Source organism: Haliaeetus leucocephalus, unplaced genomic scaffold, assembly GCF_000737465.1.
Source record: "Haliaeetus leucocephalus isolate CR32 unplaced genomic scaffold, Haliaeetus_leucocephalus-4.0 Scaffold451, whole genome shotgun sequence".
Taxonomy (NCBI): domain Eukaryota; kingdom Metazoa; phylum Chordata; class Aves; order Accipitriformes; family Accipitridae; genus Haliaeetus; species Haliaeetus leucocephalus.
In genome coordinates, this window is record NW_010972887.1 from 6,322,706 (window position 1) to 6,349,600 (window position 26,895).

Below are 26,895 nucleotides of genomic sequence, written 5' to 3' on the forward strand. Positions count from 1 at the left end.
CGACTGCACTAATACAATAGCACTGCCGACACATATTGAAACTTAATCCCTCTGAAGACACATGAGCTTCTTTTAAGTTTCAAACCTATACCATTGACAAACATCTTACTACTGTGTATTCAAGAATATGTTTCTCTTTAGCTGTTCTTCTCACCCGTTCCACTGTTTGTATTTTTTAAAATGGAGCACTGATTTAAAATGGAACTGTACATAAGCCATTACTCTTGATCATTTGCTGAGATTTTAACCACTGACATTTTCTATAACCAGTTTTGATATACCCAGTTATGAAACATTCTTCTTGTGATGATGCAGACAGCAGTTTACATACATATTTAAAAACTCAGACACCATTTTACTACAAGGACAGAGTGGCATTCCGCCTCCAAATGTAGTTCCAGGGGTAGATCACACATCAGCATGTAAGAAAATCAGAAGAAGTGCAGCAGCACGTCATTGAGGAAAAGAATTTGGAATACTACAAAAAAAACAAAATAATCTAAATATCTAAAAGCAACACCTCCATACAGCTTCTATTGAAAACTCTAATCTGCAAATGGCCAAAGCTTTCTTTTAGAAGTTAAAGGTGCATGGAAAATTAAAAATCCACTAAGGGATTACTTTTTTTTTTTTCCTTTTCTATAATGTATAGCATGCTTGTATCATGCTTCTTCACATTAGAAATTCAGGTCTTGTCTGTCCTAGGAGACTGCATGGTGACTGGAGAACTGGAGTGAAATGATCACATCATCACAAGGAAAAAGAACATGAAAACTGAGCAACAGAGTGCAAAACTGCTCTTTGACTGAGGTTTTCATTGGGTTTAGTTTATTAACCAATGTTGATCTTGTCCAGCTACTAAATAAGAACGTCAGATGAAAGATTTTCCTCTCTGTCTCAATAACCCTCTATAGTACAGTGGAAGGGATGAAAATGAACGTGCTTTAATGCACGCTGATCTTCTGTGTGTGTGTTTGGGTGGGAATAGCTTAAAAATTTTACAGTCTTTAAGATTAAAAAAAGCAGAGAAAACACTAACAAGAAACAAGTATTGCAAAACCAAAAACTTTTTTCCAGGTGTCCTTTATGCATCACAGGGCAACAGAAATCACAGCCCTTGTGGGAAAAAAAAAAAAAAAAATTCTGCTGGGTCTTTTTCAAGTCTTCTTTCATGTTTGAGATACAATCCTGTAAGTTTTGACTGAGTGCCTTAAAAGAAGACCCTAATTTACCTATTATTTAATACTGATTTAAATTACTAGGTTTCTTAAGTTCCTGACCTCCTTTATTTTATGATGTATTTAAAACACTTTGACTCTTATGAACCATTTAATTAAATAGATAATAACTGCACATTTGTCCTACTTGCCATTCACCAAAGTTAAGTTTCAACACTACTTCTGAAACTATCCTGTACACCTGTCATTCACCAGTTTTTCTTTCACATTACTGGGGGGAAAAAATTGTCCTTGATTATTTCTATAATATTGATGACATCAACACATGGCATTGCAGAAACTGAGAAATAAATCTGCCATTTTTAAGTCTACAGATACTGTTTGATCAAGTCTATACGGCTAGAAGAAGAAATCAGATTCTCAGATGATATAAAATGCTATAATTGACTTCCACAGAACCGCAGCCCTTTAAGCCAGCTGAAGATCTGGTCCACAAACCATTAGGCATGGTTGATCATACAAACCATTTCGAAACGTTGATGTCTATGCCTTCTGCACCAGACTACGTTACAGGGAACACATTACAGTCATAAGGAAAGAAAGTTCTGCGAGCTGTCTAAAAAATGAGACAGAAAAATATCTGTATTCAGCTCAATATTATACCATTATTTTGGTTACAAGATTTATGGCATACTTGCTTCCCAACTAAGGCAATTCGCGAAGTAGGCCATCTACTCAGTTGTTTGGCTTTGTCATTAAAATGGGGTCTCTATCAGAATCAGATGCTTATTTTTCAGAATTAAAGAATCCATGTCACAGTTAAAACACTTTCATATGCTTAAAGTACTTACCGCAGTTGTGCTGGAAAGGGCCTTTAGGTCTGCGTTATAATTGTCACAATTTCTGGTTATATTTTTTTAAAGTTAAAAAAGTAAATCCTTACTGGACACAGCAATGCCCACAGCACGGACCTTTATTTGAAGACGAAATACACCTGTAACTTGAAGCAAGAGTGTTGATCATTAATGAATGGGAACGGTGATCGGAATATCATCTGATTAAAAGGTAGGCATGATGGGATATCCAGCCAGCTTTGAATGAGACGATGTGATTCTGACTCACTTTGTGAACGCCCCTGGTTGAAGCTGTGCCATTCCATCTAACAGCAGGTGTAATCTGAAGCAGGACCAGAACACGTGCCGGCCAAAGACGACGGCCTTTTTGACACTGACCGAGCAGCACCAACATGGGTTGAAAAATGTCTGTGGGGGGGTGTCCTGGTTTTGTTTTTAATAAACCTTTTGGCCAGGATTCCCACGGACAGCACAAAACACCACGTACGTTGCTGCCTTGTGAATTGGTGTAACAGAAGGGCAATGGGGGAATAACGGAGGGATTCCTTTCCTTTGACACACTTTGCTGATAAAGTTGCCTAAATAATTGACTTTGGTACCGACTCAGACAGCATGGCTCAATTCTTTTGAATTATCTCAAAAGCCTACGCATTTGAGATCGTTTTGGACCTTCTCCCACAACAACGATACACTAATGAGGGGGAAAAGGACACAATAAACTGCAAGAGCGTCTCAGAAATTCAATCTTTGGCTCAGACTGCTCCAGAAATAGGTCCTGCTTCAAATGTTAAAATCCCGATTATTATTAAATAAAACAACCAAGCACACTGGGTTCCCACAAGCTCAAGTGTGCGTGTGTGTGCGCACACATCCGCATGCATGAGCACACATGTGTAAAGGACTTCTGTTCAGCCTTTCATGGCAAATCAGCCGATGACAAATACTTTTAATCTATTTGGAAATGTGGTTTCATAGTTCAGTCCTTTGGGGCTTGAGAACTTTGCTCACCATGTCTCTGGGGCATTACACAGTAATCTCTGAAAAACGGCATGCTAGATTAGTTCTGAGGATCTTACTGATGATAAAAGGTACTGAGTATCTTTACATTTACGAGGCTTGATGGAGACCAGTGCCTCCCAGTCACACACGGGAGGTCCATCACCCTGCGAGGGGCCAGGAACAGAAAGCAGAGAGCAGCAGCATAAATCTTAAACTGCCAGAATATCTCAAAGGTAGAACAATCCACAACTGCATCTTTTTGTGGTAATATTCAAATAGCCCTCTTGGTTTCCATCACAAGGCAAGCTCTTGTTTCCTGCATCCCAACTCTGTATTGCTGTCTCCTGGTATATTTGTAGCATATGTTACAATAAATGATACCAGCATGTAGGTAGCTCGGAGGACCCATCCCCGCCAACATCTACAGTTCCAGAGATTTCAATCTCACTCATTTCCTCATTCATCCCCTCGTGCTACCCTTTGCTATTGCTGCTTCTCTCCATCCTCAGCCAGAGGAACTCTATGACTTGCAGCATCTCCACATCCTTGGTGCTGCCCTGTTGTAAGGCTGGTGACTAAAGACATAGGTTACGACAAAGTCTGGCAGAGGAACAGCTAACCAGTAGGTAGATGCAAGAGAAATGTTCCAGGTTGTCACAGCGCTTTAATGGTTTCTCCAATTAATACTATAAAATGCACAGAATTACATAGCATAAGTGTATTAAAACACAAAGAACTTCTCCCCACTGAAAAGCTCTGATAAATAATGTAACTTAAGCGTAAAGGTCTTTTTCTTGCATGCTGACTAGTTATGCTAGCTTTGTTGTAAATGGTCCCCACAGAAAAGTGACAATTTTGTTTTGTTGGTGAATGCTGCTATGATTAGTATTCTAAAGACCACGCAATTAAACTATTACACCACATCAATTAGAGATGGAGTACATGAATTCTACCTTCTAGCCAGTGCAATGCTCCACCCAACATGAATTTTCCATAAATTTAATAGTAGATTTACGCACTATTCTATACAGTAAAAGAAACTCCAGACACTTGAGAAAAATGATGTTGTTCATCCTGTTTCTACTGGTGTTTCTGCTGTCACATGGCACAGAAATACTTTGACAAATACAAGAATATTTTACAAAGATTAACAAAGCAATGAACTACAAAATGGTCTTGTTTATGAAAACATCAACACATTACCCTCATTCTTTTGGTCCAGAAAAGGCCCCAGATTGGTCAGGATCAGGAAAATGATCTTCACTTTGACAGAAAAGCAGATATAGATGAATGAAAATTTGAGATTTATTAGTATTTTTTTGCTGTATTAAAAAAATAAACCTCATTATGGCGAAGTTTCTACATATTGTGCCCCAGAATAAAAAACTCGACGGCTATGAGAAGACAGGCAAAGAGGAAAAGACTGATGATGCAGCTGCTTGCTGCACAGAAAATGAGTACGCACCTAAAAAGCACCACGTTGATTTATTACGCACGTAGCTAGGACTCTGAGAGAGCACGTAGATATTACCTCCAGCATGATTCATTAACAGGTTAAATTCTGTTGTTAAAATTGTTTATGTATTTCACCTCTTTACAATCAACTGAACAATGTCCCGTTAGAGTACAAAATTAGAAGTGCATGGTTTCTAGTCTAGGACAATTCTTGATGAGAACATTTAAACTTAACGTGAACCTGGATGCAATTTAAAAGAAGTCAGGGAACGAGATGACAGTAGAAGAGGTTGTCATGGGAAGCCCTGATGCACAGGAACAGCACTGGTTAGAGAGGATACAACCCCACCTTCCCACTTAAGTATCAGATACAAAAGAAACATCAAAATTAACACGGGAAGAGCCATGACAGCAACCACTTCACATAAAATTCCATATGTATGTGACACAAACCCCATGCATGCTAAGCAATAAAATACACAGACAAGTTCAGTAAGACCAAACATTTCTTCCACACTGTCCACAGCAATTCTAACATTATTCTGAGCATTAGACCGTTCACAGTAAGCATGCTGATTATGGTTTTCTGCCAGTTGGAAGCTCCTAAAGAGGTGTGGTTTAAAGCCCATTTACCAGCAATATCACTTAATGCTACCAAAACGTGTGTGTTTTGTTTACTCACTCTGTGCCTGTACAGACGTTGATATTCAAAGGTAAAAACTGAAAATGAATGGAGGTTACTACATTGGACCCCAACTTTCTGCACCTAGGCTTGCTTTCTGATCCTCAGTGGTTGCATGCAGAAAATCAACTTCACTTGTCAGTGTGTGGACACAGCACTGACACTATCACTGGAGTTACAGATACCTAAAGACTGCTCTTTCAAGAAATAAAATCATTTACTGGCAGAACTTCAGGCACCAAGCAAATCTGACTTTAACCAATACACCGATTAACATTTTCAGCGCAAGAAAATTATGTACATGAGCTTGTATTAAGATCTGCTTGCAGATACCCCAGTATCCCCTTACGCTGAGCATTCATTTCAGAGTAATTCCAAATATTCCTTTCCAGCAGCTTTGCTTACCCTTTAGTTTCCCAGTGCCGCAGCTCCCCATGATGTGCCGACGCAGCCCCAGGTGACTTCAGCGGGGCCAGGACCGGATCCCCTACGCACCCACGTGCAACGCACGGGTACTGTGCATTATGGTGTAAACCCGATGATTCTTGACATCTTTGCTGATACTTACATCTGTATTAACTTTGTACCTCTAGAAATAAAGAAAGCGTGGCTCTTCACCCCTCTGATAGCCATCCAGGTGCATGAAAAGATTGCAGAGTTCTATTTACGGGTACACACTAATTCTTGGTAACAAAATAACTAATTGTTCCCAAAAAATTATTTTGTCAGACAGCAGTAGTACTGTTGCTCTTTGTAATAAATTTTCTTCATCTGCAGTAATTCACACCATTCGGAAGAATGGGATTTAAAAATAATATTTAAACAATGTTGAGGATAACAACTAAAAGGTGCCCATGAGAGACATATTTAGATGCCTGCTAAACATATTTACCTAAGTCAACAGCGGAGTTTTATTTGGCAATTCTACATTTTAAAGCTATTGTCTCAATTAGGCCAAAAAGGAGGATACTGCTTATGACTGCAAGTCTCTGCCTGCATTCATTTATTGTTCAGTTCACAGTCTCTGAATACAACACAATCCTCCAACGGAGTCAGCTTTCATAATTCAGCAGTACAAAGTCTGCAAACACATGTAACCTAGATCCATATTTCACAGTGACAGCATATGATAGCAGAATGTGAAGTATTAATGCTAGTGTCACTACAGTCCTACACTCTACTGCACTTTAAGAGAAAGCAGCTGCTGAGATGAAATGTGTGCCAACTGTCTGAAGACAGAAACATAAGAAACATTCCTTCTGTTACAAAGGGAGAGACACACACAAACAGACTTTCTTTTAGACTCAACAAGCACAAAGTTTCTTACTTTCGCCTTTTACATTTCTATTTCAAAACCGCCCGCGCGCTGCGCGCGGGGGGAAGGCGGGCTTGGATGGAAGCCACAGCCTCGTCCGCGGACGAGCTCTCGAAGCCCAGGAGGGTTGGGCGAAGGCGACGCACCGGCACGGGGAAACCGCTGGAATGGTGACACCAATCCAGCGCGGTTCTCCAAAATCAGTTATACGTACAGAAGAACCCAATTCCTGCCCCACATCTCAGGAGATATGAGAGATGACCGTCCAGCACGGTGGTGGGAGAAGCTTGAGGACCTTCCAGGAATACTACTGCCAGCTTTTCTGTAGCCAAAGCGGTGAAACGCTCTCCTGCCTGCAAACGTCTTCGCCCTAACCCATCCTCGTGGAGCGTGCGGTGTGTACCTGCTCTTGAGAGTTTCCTTAATTAGACTAAGGGACACGCTACAGAATTGTAAATTGGATTAATAAGGCGCGCTTTTGTCGTCTATTCTCTCTATAAAGATCGGTGGAGAACCCGCTCTTCTTGATTTGCGTCTAGTCCTTGAGCAACCATACCGAACGATCTACCACGCACTGTCTCACCACCTTTTAAGCACAGCACTACACTAAGAGCGTGACATAATCTGAAACGTGTGGCCATAATTCACTTAAAAACTAGTACAACCTCATTGACCTCCTTATCAAACAATTTATTGTGCATTTACAAACCGGACAATGAAATAGAGGAGGTAAGGTATTAACGGTGACACTATTTGGCAAGCTCATAGCGCAGTTCATTCAAAAGGCAATTTTAAAATTGAATGAAGAGGTTTGACTAGGCAATAAAAACAGCCACAATGCCAGTGAACAGTACTTAGGAGGAAAGCCTCTAATTATCCTATTTATAAATCAACAGCAATTTTACTGATGACTTCTTCTCAAACTTGATTAAAATAACTTCAAAAAATTAAAAAATAATCAGATCATATTTATTTTATTAAATTACAATTTAAAAGTATTATTGATTCTCTTCATAAATGAAAATGATAAAAACTTGAGGACAAGAACGAGACAACATTTTTTAAGAGAAACATTTGTACAACACTCTGCAACATAATTATAGTGCTGCCCTTGGGGAAGGGGATTTTATTTTATAATGAGAATGTTTACACTGTTATGGGGTTCAATCTATCTGGGAGGGAAGGTTAAACTTCTTTCCATTAAAGACAGCCTTATAATGAAAAGCTCTGAAAGGAGAATGGAGTCTAATATAGTAGATGTAATGGCCTATTAAATGATTCACACACACAAAATGAATCAAATTCATTGTATCTTACTGCTCTTTTATGACAAAATTGTTGAAAAAATAAAACTATTGTCAAGATAATTGCATATTACATATACTGTATTACTGTAACTACTATTCTTATTGGGTGACCCAGAGTCTACATTTTAGGTACATTAATAGGACATTACATTTTAAATACTTTATAGTATTGGAATGTTGCACAAAAATCCCACTTTCACTCTGAAGGCAAAAATCAATTTAGACTTAAAGTCATGCTGCAATTCTGCATCATTCTTTTTCAATTAAGTTTTTGCATACATTCTTTATGATGTCATTTCTACATTCCTGCAACAGATGTTTGTTTATATCCTAATTTACTAAAATGCTGCCGTACTAGTTCCTGCTATTTTGAACGTAACCTCTACAACTAGCTTGTGTTTCCAAAACACAGTACAATAAATGTTTTCTTAAACTTGTCCCCTCAATCTACTGCTAAAAATCACCATCTCTGATCATTACACAGTAATGGACATTGTTCTTAAAGGAGCTAGAGTGCATTAAAAAAAAGAAATTAAAGTCATGGTACATTTCTCCCTATATATATCAGCAGATCAAAAAATAGAAAACTTTGGGGTTTTGCATGAAAATTGTTTTCCCTTTGTCAAGACCTGATTTTACATAAGATCTATAATGCAATAATTCAGCCCACTACTAACAGCTCTGTAATAAGAATTACTGTTCATTGAGGAGCTAGTCTTGCAAACACACACGCAGTCTGAGAAAGTCTACATGACTGTAGTTAATCATCTATAGAACTGTCCATATGTACTCAAGCACATTATATTAAGCATCAGAAACCTTGTATTATTATCTTTTTGGGGTGCTAATGCTTCTTAATACCGACTGCCTTATTTTCATGTGTGGGAAAGTCACAGGATGCACCAGATGCTATCACAATGCAAGTGAAAGTACTGGTAACATGGAAATGAAAATATTTTGGGTACTTTTATCAAATAAATTAAATACACAATCAGCAGCGGCCAGCATGATCGCTCTTCCAGACTAACGGCCAAAACCTGGAACATCACAAATGGTTAAAACTTCAGATTTCAAAAGGTACTAAGGTAAGTTTACAGAAGCCTTTGCAGGTATACCAAAAACTTCAAAGTACCTCGAAATCTCAAATAATTTCAACTGAGCTGTATAAAAAATAAGCCAGAATTTCTGAAGTCTCCTGATGGTATTTAGACTTCTCAAGAGAGGACGACCTTGCAGAATTAGGTCCTTATATTTTAATGAATAAAACCAGGGGCTAAAGGACTTAGTTAAGCTTTTGAAGGCTCCCACGCTTCTTCTGAGCTTTAAGACCCTTTTTCAGTATTAAAAATGTTTCAGCATATTTGTTATTATTTATGATATAGGAGGGAAGTTTAATACAAGCACCAAAGCATGAGGAGCCACACCAAATCCTGTTGCTCTTATCCAGCTTCTTGGGAGAACCTGCTCAGTTTGGGTGAAAAGCCCAACCTTTCTCACCTACAGCTGGCTGTAGAAACCAGCATATTTTAAACACATTCACATCCTTAAGCTTGATGGATTTTTTTAATATAATTTAAAACCAGTCTAAAATTTGACACTCTATTTCACAGCATAAGACTATTTCTTAAAGCTGAAAATTGAGGCAAGAAAAATCAATTCCCATATTTTAATCACAGGAATTAAGGTGGGGATTTTCACTTTTATGTTCCTCTTACTAGAACTCGAAGTAACATAAATAATCCAAATTTTATAATCTGAAGCGAGATTAGTTTCTCCTGCAGCCCATGCCCTCCTCCAGAAGGCAAGTCTCAGCTCCTGAGCACCAGTCAATTCCTATTAACCGTGGTTGCAATAAAACAAATTAATCATTCACATCTCATTGAGGCATCCAGTACAAGAAGGTGAGAAATTAGAAACGAGTATGTTTTCAGAAAGAAGAAAAGTGGTGGAATAAATAGCAATTCATCTACCTTGCTTGTAAAAGTAAGATACATTGTTGAGGATAAAGTTCTACCCATGAACAAGACTCCTTTCTATTAAGATGAATAAAGTAACCACACACAAGTATGTGATACATAAGGAGATGGAGAAATTACCAATGTAGAAGGTAGCAAACATAAATGAAAAATGGTAAGGGTCACTGAAGCCCAAATTGGGTTATTTTCCAAAGGTGCAGCACTAAAGACTCGAGTGGGAAGTCTGAAAGGCAGCTCAATAGTTAGAGAACAGGCAACAGAGAAATTAGCCCATTAAATAAATGGACTCCTAATTTACCAGTGAAGGAGCCGCTCAGAGACAGTTTCTAGCAGTGATCAAAGGTAGAGAAGGTAGATTTTCCTGAAAGGATGCTCTGAATAGATTCATGTTACAAGACTATAGGCCTTGCTCGACATTAACTACACCACTTGGAGTAAAATAATGCCAATAATATACATTATCTAGCAGATGCTTTTCAGTTCAGTCATTTAGGACTGCGCATAATGAACATTCATTCAACCACTAGCAGTGAAGGTTCATCAAATCAGCCATTTATTTTCTCCTTCCCCTGGTATCTGTTTCCAGAACCTGCCTTCTCCTCTCTTTATTAAGACTAGATTACCCATACTTCAGGTATCATTATTACTGCATTGGAATAATACTGACACAACATACTTTTTTTAACGGTTGCCCATAGCTATGTACTATATAGGAGGACGAGCTGCACGTCCTCCCTAGTCGCTGCATTTGAGTAGCTGTACTTACCTAACAACTGCTCCATGGACAGTTTGATTTTCTAGATGAAGAGGAGTATCACCCCAATTCCCCCATGAAAAGGTTAAAAGAGAGTAAAGTCAATAACGGAGCTTGGACCTCTGAAGAGAATAAAGTGCTCAGGTGAAATTTCATATAGCCAAACAAAGCGTCTTCGTCATTGCAAGGCATGCTCCTAGTTAACAATTTCAAGCTAACAAATGCTTTCCAAACTCCATTTTTCTCAGGAAAAACCCGTTTGTTTTCTTTATAGTAGGTCTTTTAAAAGGGAGTCATAACTGATGGATTACAACATGTTTCTACCTTTTCAATCTGAATTTCATAAGAATAAAATAAACCACAAATGAAAGTGCTTGTACCAGGCACGTTGAACCTTTCTTCTTCTATTAGCATATCAGTCTGCAATCATAACTAGATCAATAGCGAAGATATCTGCTTAAAAGAGCACCATGCTTTCTTTTGTCAGAAATTCATTACTTTTTATTAGGGTCATTGCTTGAAAACTTCAAAACACCATATGGACCTAATTGTGGTTTATTTTGGCAAAAAGGAAGACACTGTAGAACAATTGAGGCATTACATTCTACAATTCCATTACTTTCATCCCTCTCCGTTTTATTACTGTGTCATTAAAGGCAACTTGAGTGAGCGAAGAATTATAGTGTCATGTGTACGGGCTAGTAGATTAATAACAAAACACACTCAAGTTTAAAGGTATCTAACAGCTGTTTTCATTATTTTGTGTAAATACGCTTGAAGCATATCTATCTGATTAGTGGATAGAGTGCTCTTCTCTGTCACATGCCATGGGCACTGCTATGTGCAAGTAATCAAAGTGCTCAGAAAATGAGTTTACATTGTTCACTGCTGAAATACACAAATGTCAGAAAGTGACTGCGCATCAAAGCTTAGGCAAATCATCTGCTGCAAACAAACAGACTCCAATGCACATTGCAGCTTTAAACATTCCTCTGCAGCACAATGACTGAACAGGACTTATTGCTAGCCCAAATGAAGTGACGCTCGCAGAATAATAAGTCGCTAACGTATAGATGAGCCGAGAAGTTCAGCACCGAGTACCTCGGAAAAGAGCGCAGCTGCTTTCAGAACCAAAGATATACAGTTTTAAGGTCATAAATATTGGGCAACTTTATAGATATCATACAGGGTTTCACTAGAGGAAAAAAAAAGATTTTTTTTTTTTACCTGCTACTGCCCTTTTTATTATTATTTTTTAATTTTTTTTTGTGACTAGGTTACCAGAAATCCTGACAGATAATCCCTCCTTTTATTGGCAACAAAAGGAAGACAGTTTAGGCACCCAAAAAGGGTCAAATCCTCCCTCTTGCATATATAGTCACATAATTCAAGGTCGGTAATTTAAAATCAGATGGCAGATAACATAAGTGAACTCCGAAACCAAAAGACCTGCGATGAAGTTTGGGGAAGGACAGATAAAATTTCAGCCACAGAAAGGAATTACTGCATAAAAAGTTCTTCTTTCTGTGATTCATTTGCTTCTAGCGCAGATTGAGGCAATTTTAGTATTAAACTACGCTACACAAGGATGAATATGAAAGAGCCATACAGACTCATCAAAATAGGAAAGTTAAAATAAACTCATTCTGACTCCAATGAGCTCAACAGCAGAATTTTATCCGAATGCTTCACTGAGCAAAAGTAAACTGAGGCAAAATCGAGAAGGATGCTTCCAAAGCCGCGATACTCAGACGTTTTGCCTGAAGACGGTTCTTGCCGACACACGTACCACCCGCTGCTTTCCCCAAGCACTGTGGTTGTCAACCCTTGGTACCGCTTCAGTTTGCGTTGTCTTCTGAGGGATGCTCAGGCTACCACAAAACAACAAAGTCCAAGACTGATGCCCCAACAACTCCAGTGCGGCAACGAAGAGGAGAGGAGGGACCAAACACGCTGGCTGTGACGTGGCTTTCTTCATAAACACTAAAACGTCCAGATGATCCCAGTACATAGGTAGAGGCAAAAATATTCTCCTCATTTTTTTTTCCCTTCCCACCACGGTCATTATGAGTCTGGCTAATGAAAATTCCTTCTGATCCCAAATACGATGAGAGGTTGAACGTATGAGCACGACATACCTTGCAGGACACCGCTCCTCTATGAAACATCTGATTAATGAAATACAAGATAAACCCTGTGCGCAGTACATAGAACAGTCTGGTCTTTCGTTGCGTCTTTTATAGACACTAGAAATAAATTATCTCCTTCACGGAGCAGTTCAGGTCTCAAGATTGAAGTCAGTATGCTACCATCTCATAGTCCATCTCTTTTCACCTTCATTTTGGGGATATCATCAATGCAAACGTCTGCAACTGCCTAGCACTACTCCTATATTGTTTAACCAACTATTCTATGAATTTATCAAATTCCTCTTACATTTCAATAGTGTTTCAACAGTCATTTCAAAACTAAATGGCTCTCAGAAAAACAAAAAGGCACCAAACAAAAAACCAAAACAAACCACCTCCCTACACACCCTTTTTTTTTTTTTTTTTCATTTCCCATCTGAGTCATTTAATAATGACCAATTTATACCTAGTGGATGTTATAAGGATTATCCTGGAACTTAAATAATTCCTCCTCTTTCATGGCTTTTATCCTCTGACTGTATTTATAAAGATTAACATATATCCCCTTCTCAACCTTTATTTTGCTAGGACAAGTGAACCATACTCTTTTAATCTGCTCTCATAATACAGATTCTCCTAATCACCCTAGCAGCAATTCTCTATACCTGTTTCACAGTTTAAATTAATCTTTTTGAACATGGGTGACCAGAACACCACAAAATTTTTCAGTGCTTTACATAGACGCACCGATCTGTGTATTTAAAAAAATATCTTTTCTATTGTGTTTGAGAATCACATAAGCTTTTTTTCAGTTGGTGTGGTGCAGCTATACTGCTGGTTGGTGCATCTGGAGCAGCAAGTTGACTTCATGTCTGCATGTTCTTTACGTTCTGTGTTTACCTACACGGCCATATAGACTAGTCCACCATTTAGCACACAAAAGTGACCAAGGGAAGGAAGATCTGCTTGCTTCTTTATTTAACATCTATGAGAAACGTTAGCTGGAGAACAAAAATGCTTAGACTCTTTAAAGGACAACCTGGCTGTGAATAGTTTTGGCTTTTTTTCTGAGAAGCAACGTCATAGAAATGAAGACATGTAACCCCGCCGCCGAGCACCCATGATGAGTATTCTGGCAGAGACGGGGGGGACATACCTAAAATCAAATCTGTCCTGGAGAAATTAAATCAGTCTCTTCAGCTGGTGCAAAACCAGCACTAAGACACCTGTGGTTTCTAGACCCAGCAGTAAACTGAAAAGAGCTGACAAGGGAGGACAAGTGGAAAGATGAGGGCTCTGGTCTGATGGTGAGACATTACATACCATTAGGGCCACAGCTAGTTGGGCATTAACGAAAATAGAGACAACGTGGTCTGCTGATGCGTCCCAAGATTATAAGAGGGCAGGAAATACATAAAATAGGCCAAAGATGGACGAAGTCTTTAGTTTTCTGCAAGCCTGACCCGAGGACTACACTTAGGAGTCATCCGATAGGAAACCAGCACAGTTTTATGAGGAATCCACTCTAAAATTAATCACAGGTTGGCTGAATCAACTTAATAGCCAATTCATTCTTCCTGGCTATTGTTAGTGCCTGTAACATTGCTTGAAAAACAGACGGAACTTAATAATATCTTGTTATACAATATCGAAACCCCTTTGCTGCGAATACGGATTTCTCAACACGCAAAATGCCCCACTGGTAAAAAAGGTGATACAATCCAAAGATCTTTTCTCATACATACTTGAGGAAAAGTAGGTGGCAAAGTGTTCCTAGACTTGGCTCTCCCATAAGCTCTTCAGCTAGCATCCCTACTACTTGGTGCTCGTAAGCTCAAAACTCTGATGAACCCTCATTACTATTTAGACACGCATCTTTTCAATAGTAAAGCTGAACAGCTACCTTAAAAGCATTTCTGGTACGTTTACGTTGGGATTTTCATATTTTTATATGTATGCTATTTGAATTATTAAAGGGAAGAAGAGGAGGATTATTTCATCTGGGAGTCACAACTGAGCATGGGGAATGTCCAAAATATAAAATATTAAATATTTGCAAAAGCAAAAGCAAAAAAGAAAAAAACTAAACAGATTAAAACACTCCTTGTGCAACAAAGAAATTATCGGTGATTTGGCAAAATTAGATATCATTTAACTTCATCCCATTTGGTTATGTATAAATAAAACATCTGTATTAAGTTTTTCTTACACATTACATAAAGGTCATCTCCATAGGACTGGAGAGCTATGTATCAAGTTTTCTCTTCAAACTTAAAACTGTGATTTTATGTTTTCCATCATGTAATTTTGTTCTCTTATTCTTTATTCTCTGAAATTCCTACAGAACATCTTAGTATCTTCTCCACTGACACTTCCATCTAATGGTACCTCTCACTTCAACTTGAACTGGTTGTTGGCAATCTAGCACACAACAGTGCTCGAAGCAGATCCAACCCACTTAAAGTTTTAGTTTCAAATTTAATAACAATTTGCAAGGCTATCTATTCCACCATTCTTTTAAAGGGCCCGCTCTTTTGGGGCTTGGCTGTTTTGGGGTTTCGTCCCCCCTATCCCCAAACTAATATTGCATTCAAGACGAAGCATGGCTTTTTCTAAAGGTATTGCCATTCCCCACGACCAGTAACAGAGAGTCTTTCACTCTCCTAAAAATGATTTCTGAAAACATTTTGTATTCTCAGTGAAGAATTTCTAAGAACTCTGATATCCCTTCCTATTGCTTATCTTTTCTGCAATTTTTAGCACATCACCTACTTTTTTTTTCCATTATATTACAACAAGGAATGCCCAGAATATTTAAGCAAAAAGGTTCTGTCACTGCCTCATGTAGCAACTGAGAAATAATATGCCCAACATGACTGCTTCCCTCTCTGTTACAATTCTGTAAGCATGAAATCACTTTAAAGAAAAACAAAAAAATCCACCTCGACTTCTATGTAATATTCATGAATTTCATAATAAAAAAATATGGAATTGTTCAAACGTTGAAGGGCGGTATTTTGAAATGCAAAATTCAGCAGGGACAGCCTTGTCTATAAAAACCATCTTTCACACATGCGAAGGATTGAAGTCCGTACCTTCATATGGATTGGAACCGAACTGGACACAGCCGCACCACTCGATACCCAGCATTTACTTTCGCGTGCCACCTCCTTCCACCCATGTTAACGTTGTACTCACGCCGAGTGCCAAGCGCCCTCAGCTCCCATCGACTGCAGTGAAAATGAGGGTATTTAGCACTTTGCAGGATCCTACCATTAATCAATAGCCTTTGTCCACTTTGAATAGAAGGGGAAAAAAAAATCCCCAACCAGCTTACAGTCTGCCACGACAATTTAACCAATTAATTCAAACTTCACTGATTCTTATTACAACAATTTGATGCAAACTCTGAAAGTATTTCACGTCTGAATCATCCTGCACGGGGACGATATTTAACATGATCCCAGCCTTGAGGAGAAAGACTCTGTTGTGAAAGGAAAAGAAAAAGAACAGACGGAGAACTAGGGTAGGAAGGCGGAGAAAGCCCAAAGCAGGGCTTGCATTTATTATGCTTGACAAAAGGTAACATAAAATCATACCAAATCGATGAAAACTTTCGCTATTGTGGAAATTGAAGTAAAAATGTATTATTGTTTTTATTCCAAGTACGGTTGAATTCCTGTATTACAGATAGACTAATCCCAGGAGAATTAAAAGCGCCATCCATACCAGTTGCTGATGAAGGTGTCATTTTCATCTCCTCTCCCATGACATCTCTCAACTTCAAATGCCCACACTTATTACGGCAAGGTAGTCTATTCTCTTTACAAGTTGCAGAGACATTATTATGCATGGAAGTGCATAATAATCCAGTCCAGTCGTGACTCTACCACTGACTTCCCACATGAATATGCACGAATCAATTAAACCTCTGAATGCATCAATTTCCTTCTCGAGTAGTAATGATCATAATAATAATAATAGCTGCCCACTGTATAGGGCACAGCGTGCAATATTTTTAATGCCTGCTAATGAAATGTGCTATTAATTATTAGAATGTGGTTTGTTTATGAAAGCCAAGTACCAGCGTGTCTCAACTTTGTATTCAGAGTGACACAACTTGAACGTTTCTAAAAAAACGGTTATGGGAAATGCTTACAAGTATTACGGCAAACCCTACTTAAAAATCAAATGGTATTTAAATCAGTATGAGAACTTTTAGATCTTCCCAGCTATACTGCAGAGAAATTTGCAGCTAAGGGGTTAATCAGATTAGATGGGAGTGGTTATAGGCTCGATGCCACAGGTTTTGCCCTTTGTGGCTTCTCACATCCCAGACTTGGAAAATATGAGCTGTGATACTGAGAAAGGTAAGAAGCCAGCACAGCCCCATAGTGATAAATGAGTTTGCATCATCTGTCATTAGAACTTCCTGCCAACAGGGTCATTCCCTATTAAATTACCACTTGTCAATGTTTAAAATACTGATTGATAAATGACTGTGCCAAAACTGATAACACGACAGCTTTTATTTTCTAATATTCTTGGTTACCACATTCTGCTACTTCAAGATACAGCTAGAGTAGGGTTTTTTTTCCAAGTACTTTAGTGAAAGACAATTTAATCTAATACAAAACTAACAGGTACTGTATAATGATTGGTCCTGATATACATTACATACTATTCTTCTTGCCAAAACAAACCTACTGGCGATTTAGCGATATGGGTAGATCCAAGTTTCACATTTCATCAAATGCTAGTAATCTGTTTTATCAATATAAACTGCATTTTAATGAAAAAATTCTTTTCTTCAGTACACTTCACTTTTAATGCCCCAGAGTATAATAATTCGTTCATGCTGTAGAACAAGAATGTTTTACAAGACCTTAACTCTCCAGAGAAATTTCTCTGTAAATACAAAATGCAAGTTTTATGGGAATGTGTTGTATGCAACATGAGCAGTACCCAACATAATAAAAAACTAGGTTGCACAGAGAATTCTGCTTAAGTATCCTGGTGAGCTATTGTGAGACTAAATGGTTATTATGATAGCGTTTAGTGGAATACCTATACAACAGATAAAAGAGAGTCAGTAAAACTATTTTTGTCCCTCAATAGATAAAAAGAAATTAGTTTTCAGAAAGTTTTGCAAAACGAATACATCCCAGCAGACTGTTCAGCTGGGCCCTCCTCTGGGAGGGCACTCTCAGTCTGCTGCCGCTGGAGAATTCTGGGGATATTTTGGGGATAAAACAGGCGCTTTCTGCCTGGAAGACCAGGCTGGGGCAAGAGCTACTTGTCCACGATCCGGAGAGAGAATGGAAACTCCTCCATCGCCCCCAGCCTCCCCGGCGGCACACGATGCACGTGTGGAAGGACGCTTGAGGCACCCTTCATTCAACCACCCAACCACTTGCTGTAGGTGCAGCTACCTGCAGTTAGCCCTTAGCCCAGCGACGCAGAAGGTAACCGACCCGCTGCTGCAGACTCTGGAACTGAAAGACTCCCATTTTATGCCCCTTTTAAGCCAGTACTGCACTTTCCTCCCCATAGGTGCTGTGTCCCAGATCTTGAGAGCATCCCTCGTGCTTGTCGCGTAACTCTTCGCGTGCCAACGCCAACCCCCAAAACCTGCTTGCGGCAGGTGAGGAGCAAAGACATTCAGGGGAGCAATTTCCATCACCCAGTTCTTCAGCAGCAAGCCCCAAGGTAGGAGCAGTCTATTGGCATTTGCTAATTATGCTAACTACCCATAACCCGTGATGGCAGGGAGGCTATGCCTACCAGAGAGAGCACGGCGCACCACGGAGATGCCCGAGCCACCACCAAAGGCGGTCGCTAGCCTCAGTACCAGAATCGCTATCATTAGCATAGTACTCCACCTAAGCTAATCTATGCTATTTCACTGGAAGGCTAATTAGCCAAAAACTGCTCTTCTAAGGTATACTGCTTCCCGTACGCAAGACGGTTCACTAGAGCTCACTTGGGTACCGCTGCTGAGCATCTCTCTGTGCAACGTAGACACGTCCCCAGCGCCCATCTATAGCTTTGGGCTCTTGTGGATTCAAGCCTCTCCTTGCTTGGTGACAACTGTATTTTTCCAGCACAGCAAAGCTATGATATAGCGTTAAGACTGCAGAGGAAGGAGGAGCCTCTTAGTTATCTAAACAGAGGTCTGAAAGTTCAGCCCTGCAAGCCTGGTCCAAGTGATGCAATTTTTTTTTTTTTTATTTCCCCAAAACAGGCTCCCCCACACGTGACAGTCACGTTCCTGTACAGGAGATACTGTCAACGTCTTTTAAATACTTCTGCTTTAGTCAGGAACTCCCCTGACTGGCCCTAAAGTACTCTCTAAATTGGCAAATTCTGCCTCTCTCACACTATAACTAAAAAAATATAAAATCAAATGGTTGAAAATATCCTGCTAACTGTACTAAGTTATAAAAGCAAATGAAGAAACAACAGTCTAAAATCTTTAATTCTACTTCAAAATGTGTTAATGCAGATAGTACAAGATACTCACTAACAAGTTCCACTTAAAAGAAGCTATTTTTATTTTCTGCTGTAATCCTCATCCTCTCATGTTTCTTTTATATTATTCCACCTTAGTCCAATGTGCATTTTGAGCTCTTAGGAATGTTACTTCATTGTTGCTTATAAAAACTTCTTCCTTTTCTACCACATCATGATAATAATAAAGATATATTACAATCAGAGGAATAGTAATAACCGAAATCTATATTACGATTTTCGTTGAAATGAATTCCAAGGAGTACCTAATCTGACCCCACTTTGCCGACTGCCACAGATAGTACGGATGCAGATGGACCAAAAGAACTTGTACACAATATCAACGAGACCGTGCAGAGGTGCTCCAGTGGGGTCTGCTGGCATATGGAGATGCAAGTACCAAAGACAACATCGGTAGAAGGGGGATTTTCTTCCTGAACCATAGCTTTGCAGTGCAAAAGTGGAAACAGACTATATCAAAAGAGAGTCTATTGACTGTATAGAAAAAGAAAGTAACATTTAGGATTTTGTTTACATTACAATAGAAAAGATACTGAAATTAAGCCAATGACAATATAAGTCTGAGTTACAATGTATTTAATTCATTGTGTTATAAAACCCCAGTCTGATACGCAGCACATATGGCACATAAGATCAGCTACTGGTCTACAGCCCTTGCAATACCTATGCACTATGAAGTGACAGCCTTAACTTGGAGGGGTTTTTGTCTCCAAGCTTAGAAGTACTCGGTAGAAATTATGTATTTCTACATAATACACTTCATCAGAATGTATGAAGAGGAGAATTCCAAGTCAGAAATGACAGAGGGTGAGTATATACAGAGTAGCTGTAGCACCACAGGATGCAATATGGAAGCTAGTCGTCAGAACCAGAAAACAGGAGGATTAGGTCAGTAAATTTCTTACTCTGCTAAATCCTCAAATCCTTTCATCTCTTCTCATTGTCAGATAAGGACCACAGTCTGGTTGTTTGCTCTGGGAACACCAATATGTGCCCTTAAGACAAATATTTATTAAAAAGTAGAATCTCTATAAAAAAGCATCGATAACTTCCTCTCAAAAGTAGAAAAGCAGTAATTAGATGCCCGTCTGAAATATTTAAATACACGTTACACACACGTATAATGGTACCTCTAACAGTATTCACAAGTATTTCCTAGGGTATCCTTCATCATTGTACCTTCACTCTTAAGGGATCAGTTACTACGCTGCTTGTGCTCGTTTGTGTACCCATCACCTACAGTAATTACATTAAAAGGTAGATATGTTACAGGATTAACTCATGTGACATGCTCCTTCATTATACTGGTTTTGATCGAGGGTCAGATATATTTTATTTTGCCCTACAATTGCAATATTAATCTAGAATAATCTTAAAAAGATCGCCATCACATGCACGAGGATAATTTCGTAGATCACCTCTCTCCCAAATCCAAACAAAGATTATGTTTCAGATACAAACACACCCTGAGACGCTCACACACAAAATAAAAGAGGTCAAAGAAAAAAAAAAATCACCCTGGTTGTTTTGCCTTCAGAATTTTTAAATATTTTCCCAACATCTCAGCAAAATTATGCATTTTAAAAAGACTGCAGGCACTGAAATGATTGTCAGTCATGCAAATAATCACTTACTTACACTGTATGAGTTTGGTTTGGATAAAGCAAATTACCATTTGAAAATAACTTGAAAAACACTCTGGGCTAAGAGCTTGCTTTATAAATTTTAGCTTGGCCACAATTTTTCTTAACCTTTTTCTCGTCAATCTCCATTCAGTCACTATACTAATACAGTCTACATTAAAAAACAGCATTCAATTTCCACAGGTGCATTCAACATTATTTAAAACATGATCTTGTAAAGAAATAGTAAATATTGGCTGCAGCTGAAGGTCAAAACCCAAAGAACTTCAGAGTTACACAGAAGCAGTCCTTTCTTCGGCTTTTTTTTTCCTGTGATGATATTGGGCTTTGTCTAAAAAACCCAGATCCTACATCTAGGGTTGGTTATTGAATAAAATACATATTAGAAATAATAGAGCTGATTTAATCTGTGGTTCTAATTACTCTGCTGAGAAAGTTTTACAGTCACACTGTTGTTTATGAACATCTTAATTTTGTCCATCACTGCTGAAAATAGCTTTCTGATATAATTTAAAGTGCAACAACCACAATGAAAACGTGAAAGGTGTCCTGCTTAGTGAGGAAAGATTTAATGCAAGAGCAGGACACTAAGAAGAGCACACAGAGAGATGTGAGATCTTCCTACTTTACCAGTTTGGGTAGTAGTCTAATGATTCTACCCACCTAATCACCTTCTGCTTTGGACAAACGATGACTGTGTGTACGACTTCAGACTAATTCGTCACGTCTTGTTTGACCCCATCTGCCAGGGCTGACAAATCCAAAAGAGCTGATTTAATATAGGACACAGGCTTATCACAACTTCATCTCCAAAACTAGGCTTGGGCCACATAACTTCCTAAGGTATGCCAAAAAACCACAAGACCCTCTTAAGATGGCTCGGTAACAAATACGCTGAGCATTCACAGCATTCCCTCACTCTTTAAAAACACGGTCTCTAAGAAGCAATGTGCGATCCTCAAAGATATATGGGTACTGATCTCCACTGCCATCCAGGCAGCCAAGTCCCTCAGGAACACTGGAGGATTTTAACCCACTTGCCAAAACCATAGGTTTAAAGACTTAACTTTAGACATTGATTTCAAAACTATTTGCATCAGTGCTTTAGAATATAAAGTTTTCCAAGATACTGAAATGCAAACATTGCAGCGGCAACAGCAATAGAGTGCACGACCTCAGCTCCTGTACTAAAAATCCCTCTCCCCCAAACCACCACAAATGTATATTTAGCCTTTGAAACAACTGTAAGTACAAGCTGGTCAGGGACAAAGATCTCAAGTGTGGCCAGAACTTATTATCGGTTCAAAAGCCGGACTCTTTCTGAGTCATTATGGTGCTTTCCATCCTTATTTCAGCAAAAAAACGTACCCAGCATCATGTTGGTTTTAAGAGTATAATCAAATTGCAGAATCATACCCTATTTAGTGCCGGTCCCATCGAAGCAAAGTTCCTGCTCGGTGGGAGGAGAGTCCCTTATAACAGGAAAAAACAATTGTGCCAGGTTTAATCAAAAGTGAAAAGGATCTAGCGAATGTTCCCTTTGAGCCACATAACCCACCACTAATTTCAAGACGGGCTCTGAAACGAGGGTAATAAAAAACGTCCTTCAGAGTAACCGAGGAAGACTGAAGAGCAACTACCGCTGCAGCTAATGCCAACATCTGCAAGTCTGCTCCCTGCTACTGGGATGCTTTTCGCCTACCTGGAAAGCAATAAAAGAAGAGGTAGGGGAGGGAGGAGGGAATAAAATCCCCCTGCAACACACCGAGGGAAATATAGCTCCTTGACTACAGGCTTATCACTTTTACTGTTCTCTAGCATTTCTTTCTCCTCCTTGACCTCCCCTGTACAAATATATACAGAGCTGAGGAGCTGGCAACTCCTTAAAGACTAAAACAAGTGGGATATCACGAAAACAAGTGGGAAATCACTCATCCCGAACGATGCAAGTTTGTACGACACGCACTAAGGACAGGCTCGGCAGATCAGACGCTGCCTGAATAGCCTCTGATTATTGAAAAACATTTATCAATTAGGGGATTTTGCATATTCTCAAACTCTTTCATTAACGATGCTTTAGCTGATTAGTTAGAATGTCACCATAAATAGAGAGTTTTGACAGGCTGGCGGCAATTTATGACGTGGAAAATGTACTGACCTGCTCACATCAGGAAACCTGACTGGAAAATAAAGAACTTGGCACTTCGGTCTGATTATTTTTTCCAAATCCTTAGGTCTGTGGTCAGGAATCAGCTTCATAAATTTTCCAATGGATGTAAGAAACGATTCCATATTAAAAGCAGAGTTGAACACCACAACATCAGCAACCAAACTGTAAAAAGCGGTTAAGGTTAATGAATTCACTGCTGCCACAAAAGGAACAGAATTATTTTACATGCAGTGGAAATAAGATACATATTCTCATAAACAAACAAAAGGTGTGAGTGAAATGCTAATTAAAATCAGCCTTTTCACATGAATTAGGAGTAGCATATGTACCTTAATCAGAAATGTCTTGACTTCTGTCTATTCACTCTTTGAAATACTTTTAAACTTTTTTCTAAGTAATAAATTACTATTATTAATCTAAAGGAGCACATCCTATTCTATCTGCGGATTCAGATATTTTATTCATAAAATGGTAAGAATAGTATTACTGTCATTATCTCTTAAAAGCATTATAAACAGGTAAGGCCCACTGTAATATGACTTTTGTAGAATTAAACTTGGAAGAAAATGAAAATTCCTTAGAAATATTCCTTTGTACTGAAGGACAACTTACCTTTGGTTAACCTACCTTCAACCGACCATGTGTGTGAGGCAGCAGGATACTAGAGAAATGGAATGTTAATTTAACCTATGCGTACAGAATCCTGATTAAAAGTATATTCACCAAATATATGTACATATAAAATACACAGCACACAGTACCAAAAAAAGTTTGGAAAAAATGGCATATTAATGCAATGTTGTGTTCTTTACTGCTGTGTTTTAAAATCAGTAATTTTTGATCAGTAATTTTAAGATGTAGTTAAATGATAATGTAGGTATTACCTCACCACTTAGAGTCAGCCTGGAGAAAACGAGAAGCTATCAAAAACCCTGAAATATCTGGAAGTTTATCCTGGAAGTGCTGACACAATCTTAGCTACACTGGCAAACGCTCACCGCTAACGGAGGTAAGAAATGCTTTACGGCCGGTTGGTTTTCTCAATATGTTATATATCGTAATACAGACCTATGGGTCATAAGATACATCGAGGACAGACGTTCATAAGTCACCGGGCTCGTGAAAAGTATATTTGAGGTGAGAGGCTGTCATTCATCCTCACTGCATCTCACTGCTGTCTGGTCAAGAAAGACAACTGACACTGCTCACCAAAGCAGCAGGAGTCAGCAGGAAAAGCAAAAAAAACCCCAACATTAAAGAGAAATAATCCTTTTCAAGCAGGCTGCTGGAGCTGAACTGCTTTCTGGAATCCCACCCTCTTCCCCACCTATGGTTTTTAACCCGTTGGTCTCCTTGGTTTTGTACAAACAATCCAGTCATCTTTTCTGCAGTGATTTACAGATGACCCGAGACAACGCAGGAGCCCGGCACGTTTCTTTGCTGCTCTCTGACGTGTAGCAAAGGCTCCAGCACCATCATCTCTGCTTCTCTTGTGCATCAAGTCTTATCTGCCCAACTTTTTCCTGCAGGCTTTGTGTATCGCTGGCAAATCAGAAAGATCCTGTCACTGCCTAAGCAGCTAAAAGGAATCTCAGCCGTCATTGAAAAGTGTGATTTTATTAGATTAACCCTCTAGAAACATCAGGGAGAAAAAAAAAAAATTCTTAATGCTCCAACCTGAAGATTCAAAGTGCTCTAATTTTAATCGTCTCCAAAACCTCTACGCAAGACTGGAAAGATACATTTTCCCAGTTCTAACAGATTTGGAAGATGGCATTTCTTTGCAGATGACCACTAGGCAGTTACAAACAGTAGAGAGGAGATGGCTTCTATGTGCTGTTAAAAAGGGGGTTTCTGCAGCAACAGAAATGGAAGATGAACATTATAGAATTACATGGAGAAGCTACTGGAGGCTGAAGGAGACAGAATGGAGCATCTATAGAAGTCTTTTTTTTTCCTAGTAAAAGTAGCTACTTTTATTATCTTAAAAATGCGTATGTCGAGGATAAATGTTTGTCAGCTTACAATAGATGTGTGAAAAATAACTGCCATAATAAAGCAAAATATGTATACAAAAAAATACTCCTTGCCCCAGTCCCAAAACCCACATCTTTTTGTTATAACATCTGAAAATGGCTGCTACAGTTTTCAAAAGATCTTTCACTATACTTTCCCATCTTTACTGCTCAGCAAGTGAAACATGTTGCAAATGCTGTGGCAGAAGCAGCTCCAGAATGGCCAGAGTAAATACAGTACACAAAATTATTTGAGAAATTTCAATATCAACTGACTTGTATTATAAAGATGTAAAAGCTTAACTTGTACCTTAAAATGCTCAATCCCTATTCCTAGTAAGTCTCCTACTAACAGATAGGTGAGAAAGACCACGGAAGTGACTTTATTTCAGTTCAAAACAACCCAGTTCCGCTGTTTCACTTAGGTCTGTACAACGCCTAACCACAGAGCTTTTCAGTGTTGCTGTTATTAACTTCTTTCATTAACTCGGATTCGAGAAATACATTTGTTTTTAGCAACAATAAAGGACCGCAGCCTTTAAAACGTCTGGGTATTTTAGCACTGCACAATTTCTGAATACTAGATGAAAGAAATATAAGGATTTATCTGGTATGTTTACTGCCCTCTCTTCACAAGAAAAGCGCTGCAGTACATTTTAATTTCTGTTTATTTCCCTAAAACCCTCTATATAATTTCAGTTGGATGCAGTAAAAGCTATGGCCAAGCAAGAGCTGATTAGCTGCAGCTTTGCGAAGCATCCATGAAACAAAGCATCACGCTTACGGCCGAGACACGGGTCAAAATCGCCACCGCTGACGGGGATGCCGCAGTAGCCCAATATAGCATTGGTTGACTTTATAGGAGAAATTGAGACGAGTTTATAGAGCACTCTCATCAACCTCTCTTCAGGACTCTGCTGGTACCTCGGTTCGCTACAGGGTCAGCGTTTGCGCAGAGAAGGGCTCCTCGGGTTTACGATGGTGCAAGGCTGGAGACAGAAGGACACCTTAAATAATACGGAGCGGTGCGAGAAACACCTACCATGAAAGGATCTGGTTGTATCCGTACTGAAAATCCCTTTCCTGGCATTTCTGGACAGGATATGCCAATTGGTTCTCATGGAAGTAGAGGACCTTTTTCAATTTGCCAAGGTCAGGGCGGAGGGCAGCGAGTTCAGCCAGGTTAAGCACCGAGCTTGCAAAGAGGATCCTGGAAAACAAGGAGAGCAGTGTTTACTGTCTGTGAGCATGCTCGCAAGGGTCACCCCTTCTCCTTCTCCCCCCCCGCCCCAAGAAAAACATAACCCCTATAGGGACACATCAATGGCTAAGCCTTAATACCATGTAGCAGCATTCAAAGTTTTGATCTCTTAAAAAGCAGCTGCTAAGAACCCAACTAGAAAAGCACCGAATCTCATTGGTCTTCCCAGCTCGGTTACAGAGAGATGCAAAATAAAAAAAGCTGGATGGATTTTATTGAAAAAGGCAAGAAAAGCTGTATCTGAAGGACAAATGGAACAAAGATAAGGCTGACTAGGGAATACTTTGCTTGCCAGTTTCATTACACTTTACTTCTTTATGCAACCGACTACTGAAATTCAATATATGAGCAGGAATGGCACATGTTCATGTTATGACAGAAACCCTTTTGATTTATGCAGTGCACTTATCTAGTATGGTCTGGTTTTCCTTTTTTTTTTTTCTTCACCCTTCTTCTGTTTTATTTTCACATTTTTATTAGGTATCCTCTATAATGAAATGTTGTTTCTACCCTTGCACCCCAGTATTGCCGTAGCACTCCTGCTATTCCACAGTCTACAGCACTGCACACATCCGTCAATTATATAAAGCAGGCACAAACAGCACTAACAAGCTGCTATCTTAGCC

General features: G+C 39.1%; 1 protein-coding gene across 1 annotated transcript in view; it reads right to left on the bottom strand.

Annotated features, from left to right (window-relative positions):
* GTDC1 (glycosyltransferase-like domain containing 1) overlaps nucleotides 1-26,895 on the bottom strand; it is a 174,192-nt gene that overhangs the window by 64,554 nt on the left and 82,743 nt on the right. Inside the window, exons 4-5 of the mRNA XM_010575191.1 lie at nucleotides 26,051-26,218; nucleotides 22,982-23,155 (exon numbers count right to left, since the gene is read on the bottom strand). Of these exons, the coding sequence (XP_010573493.1) occupies nucleotides 22,982-23,155; nucleotides 26,051-26,218 (342 nt within the window). The remainder of the gene's footprint in view (nucleotides 1-22,981; nucleotides 23,156-26,050; nucleotides 26,219-26,895) is intronic.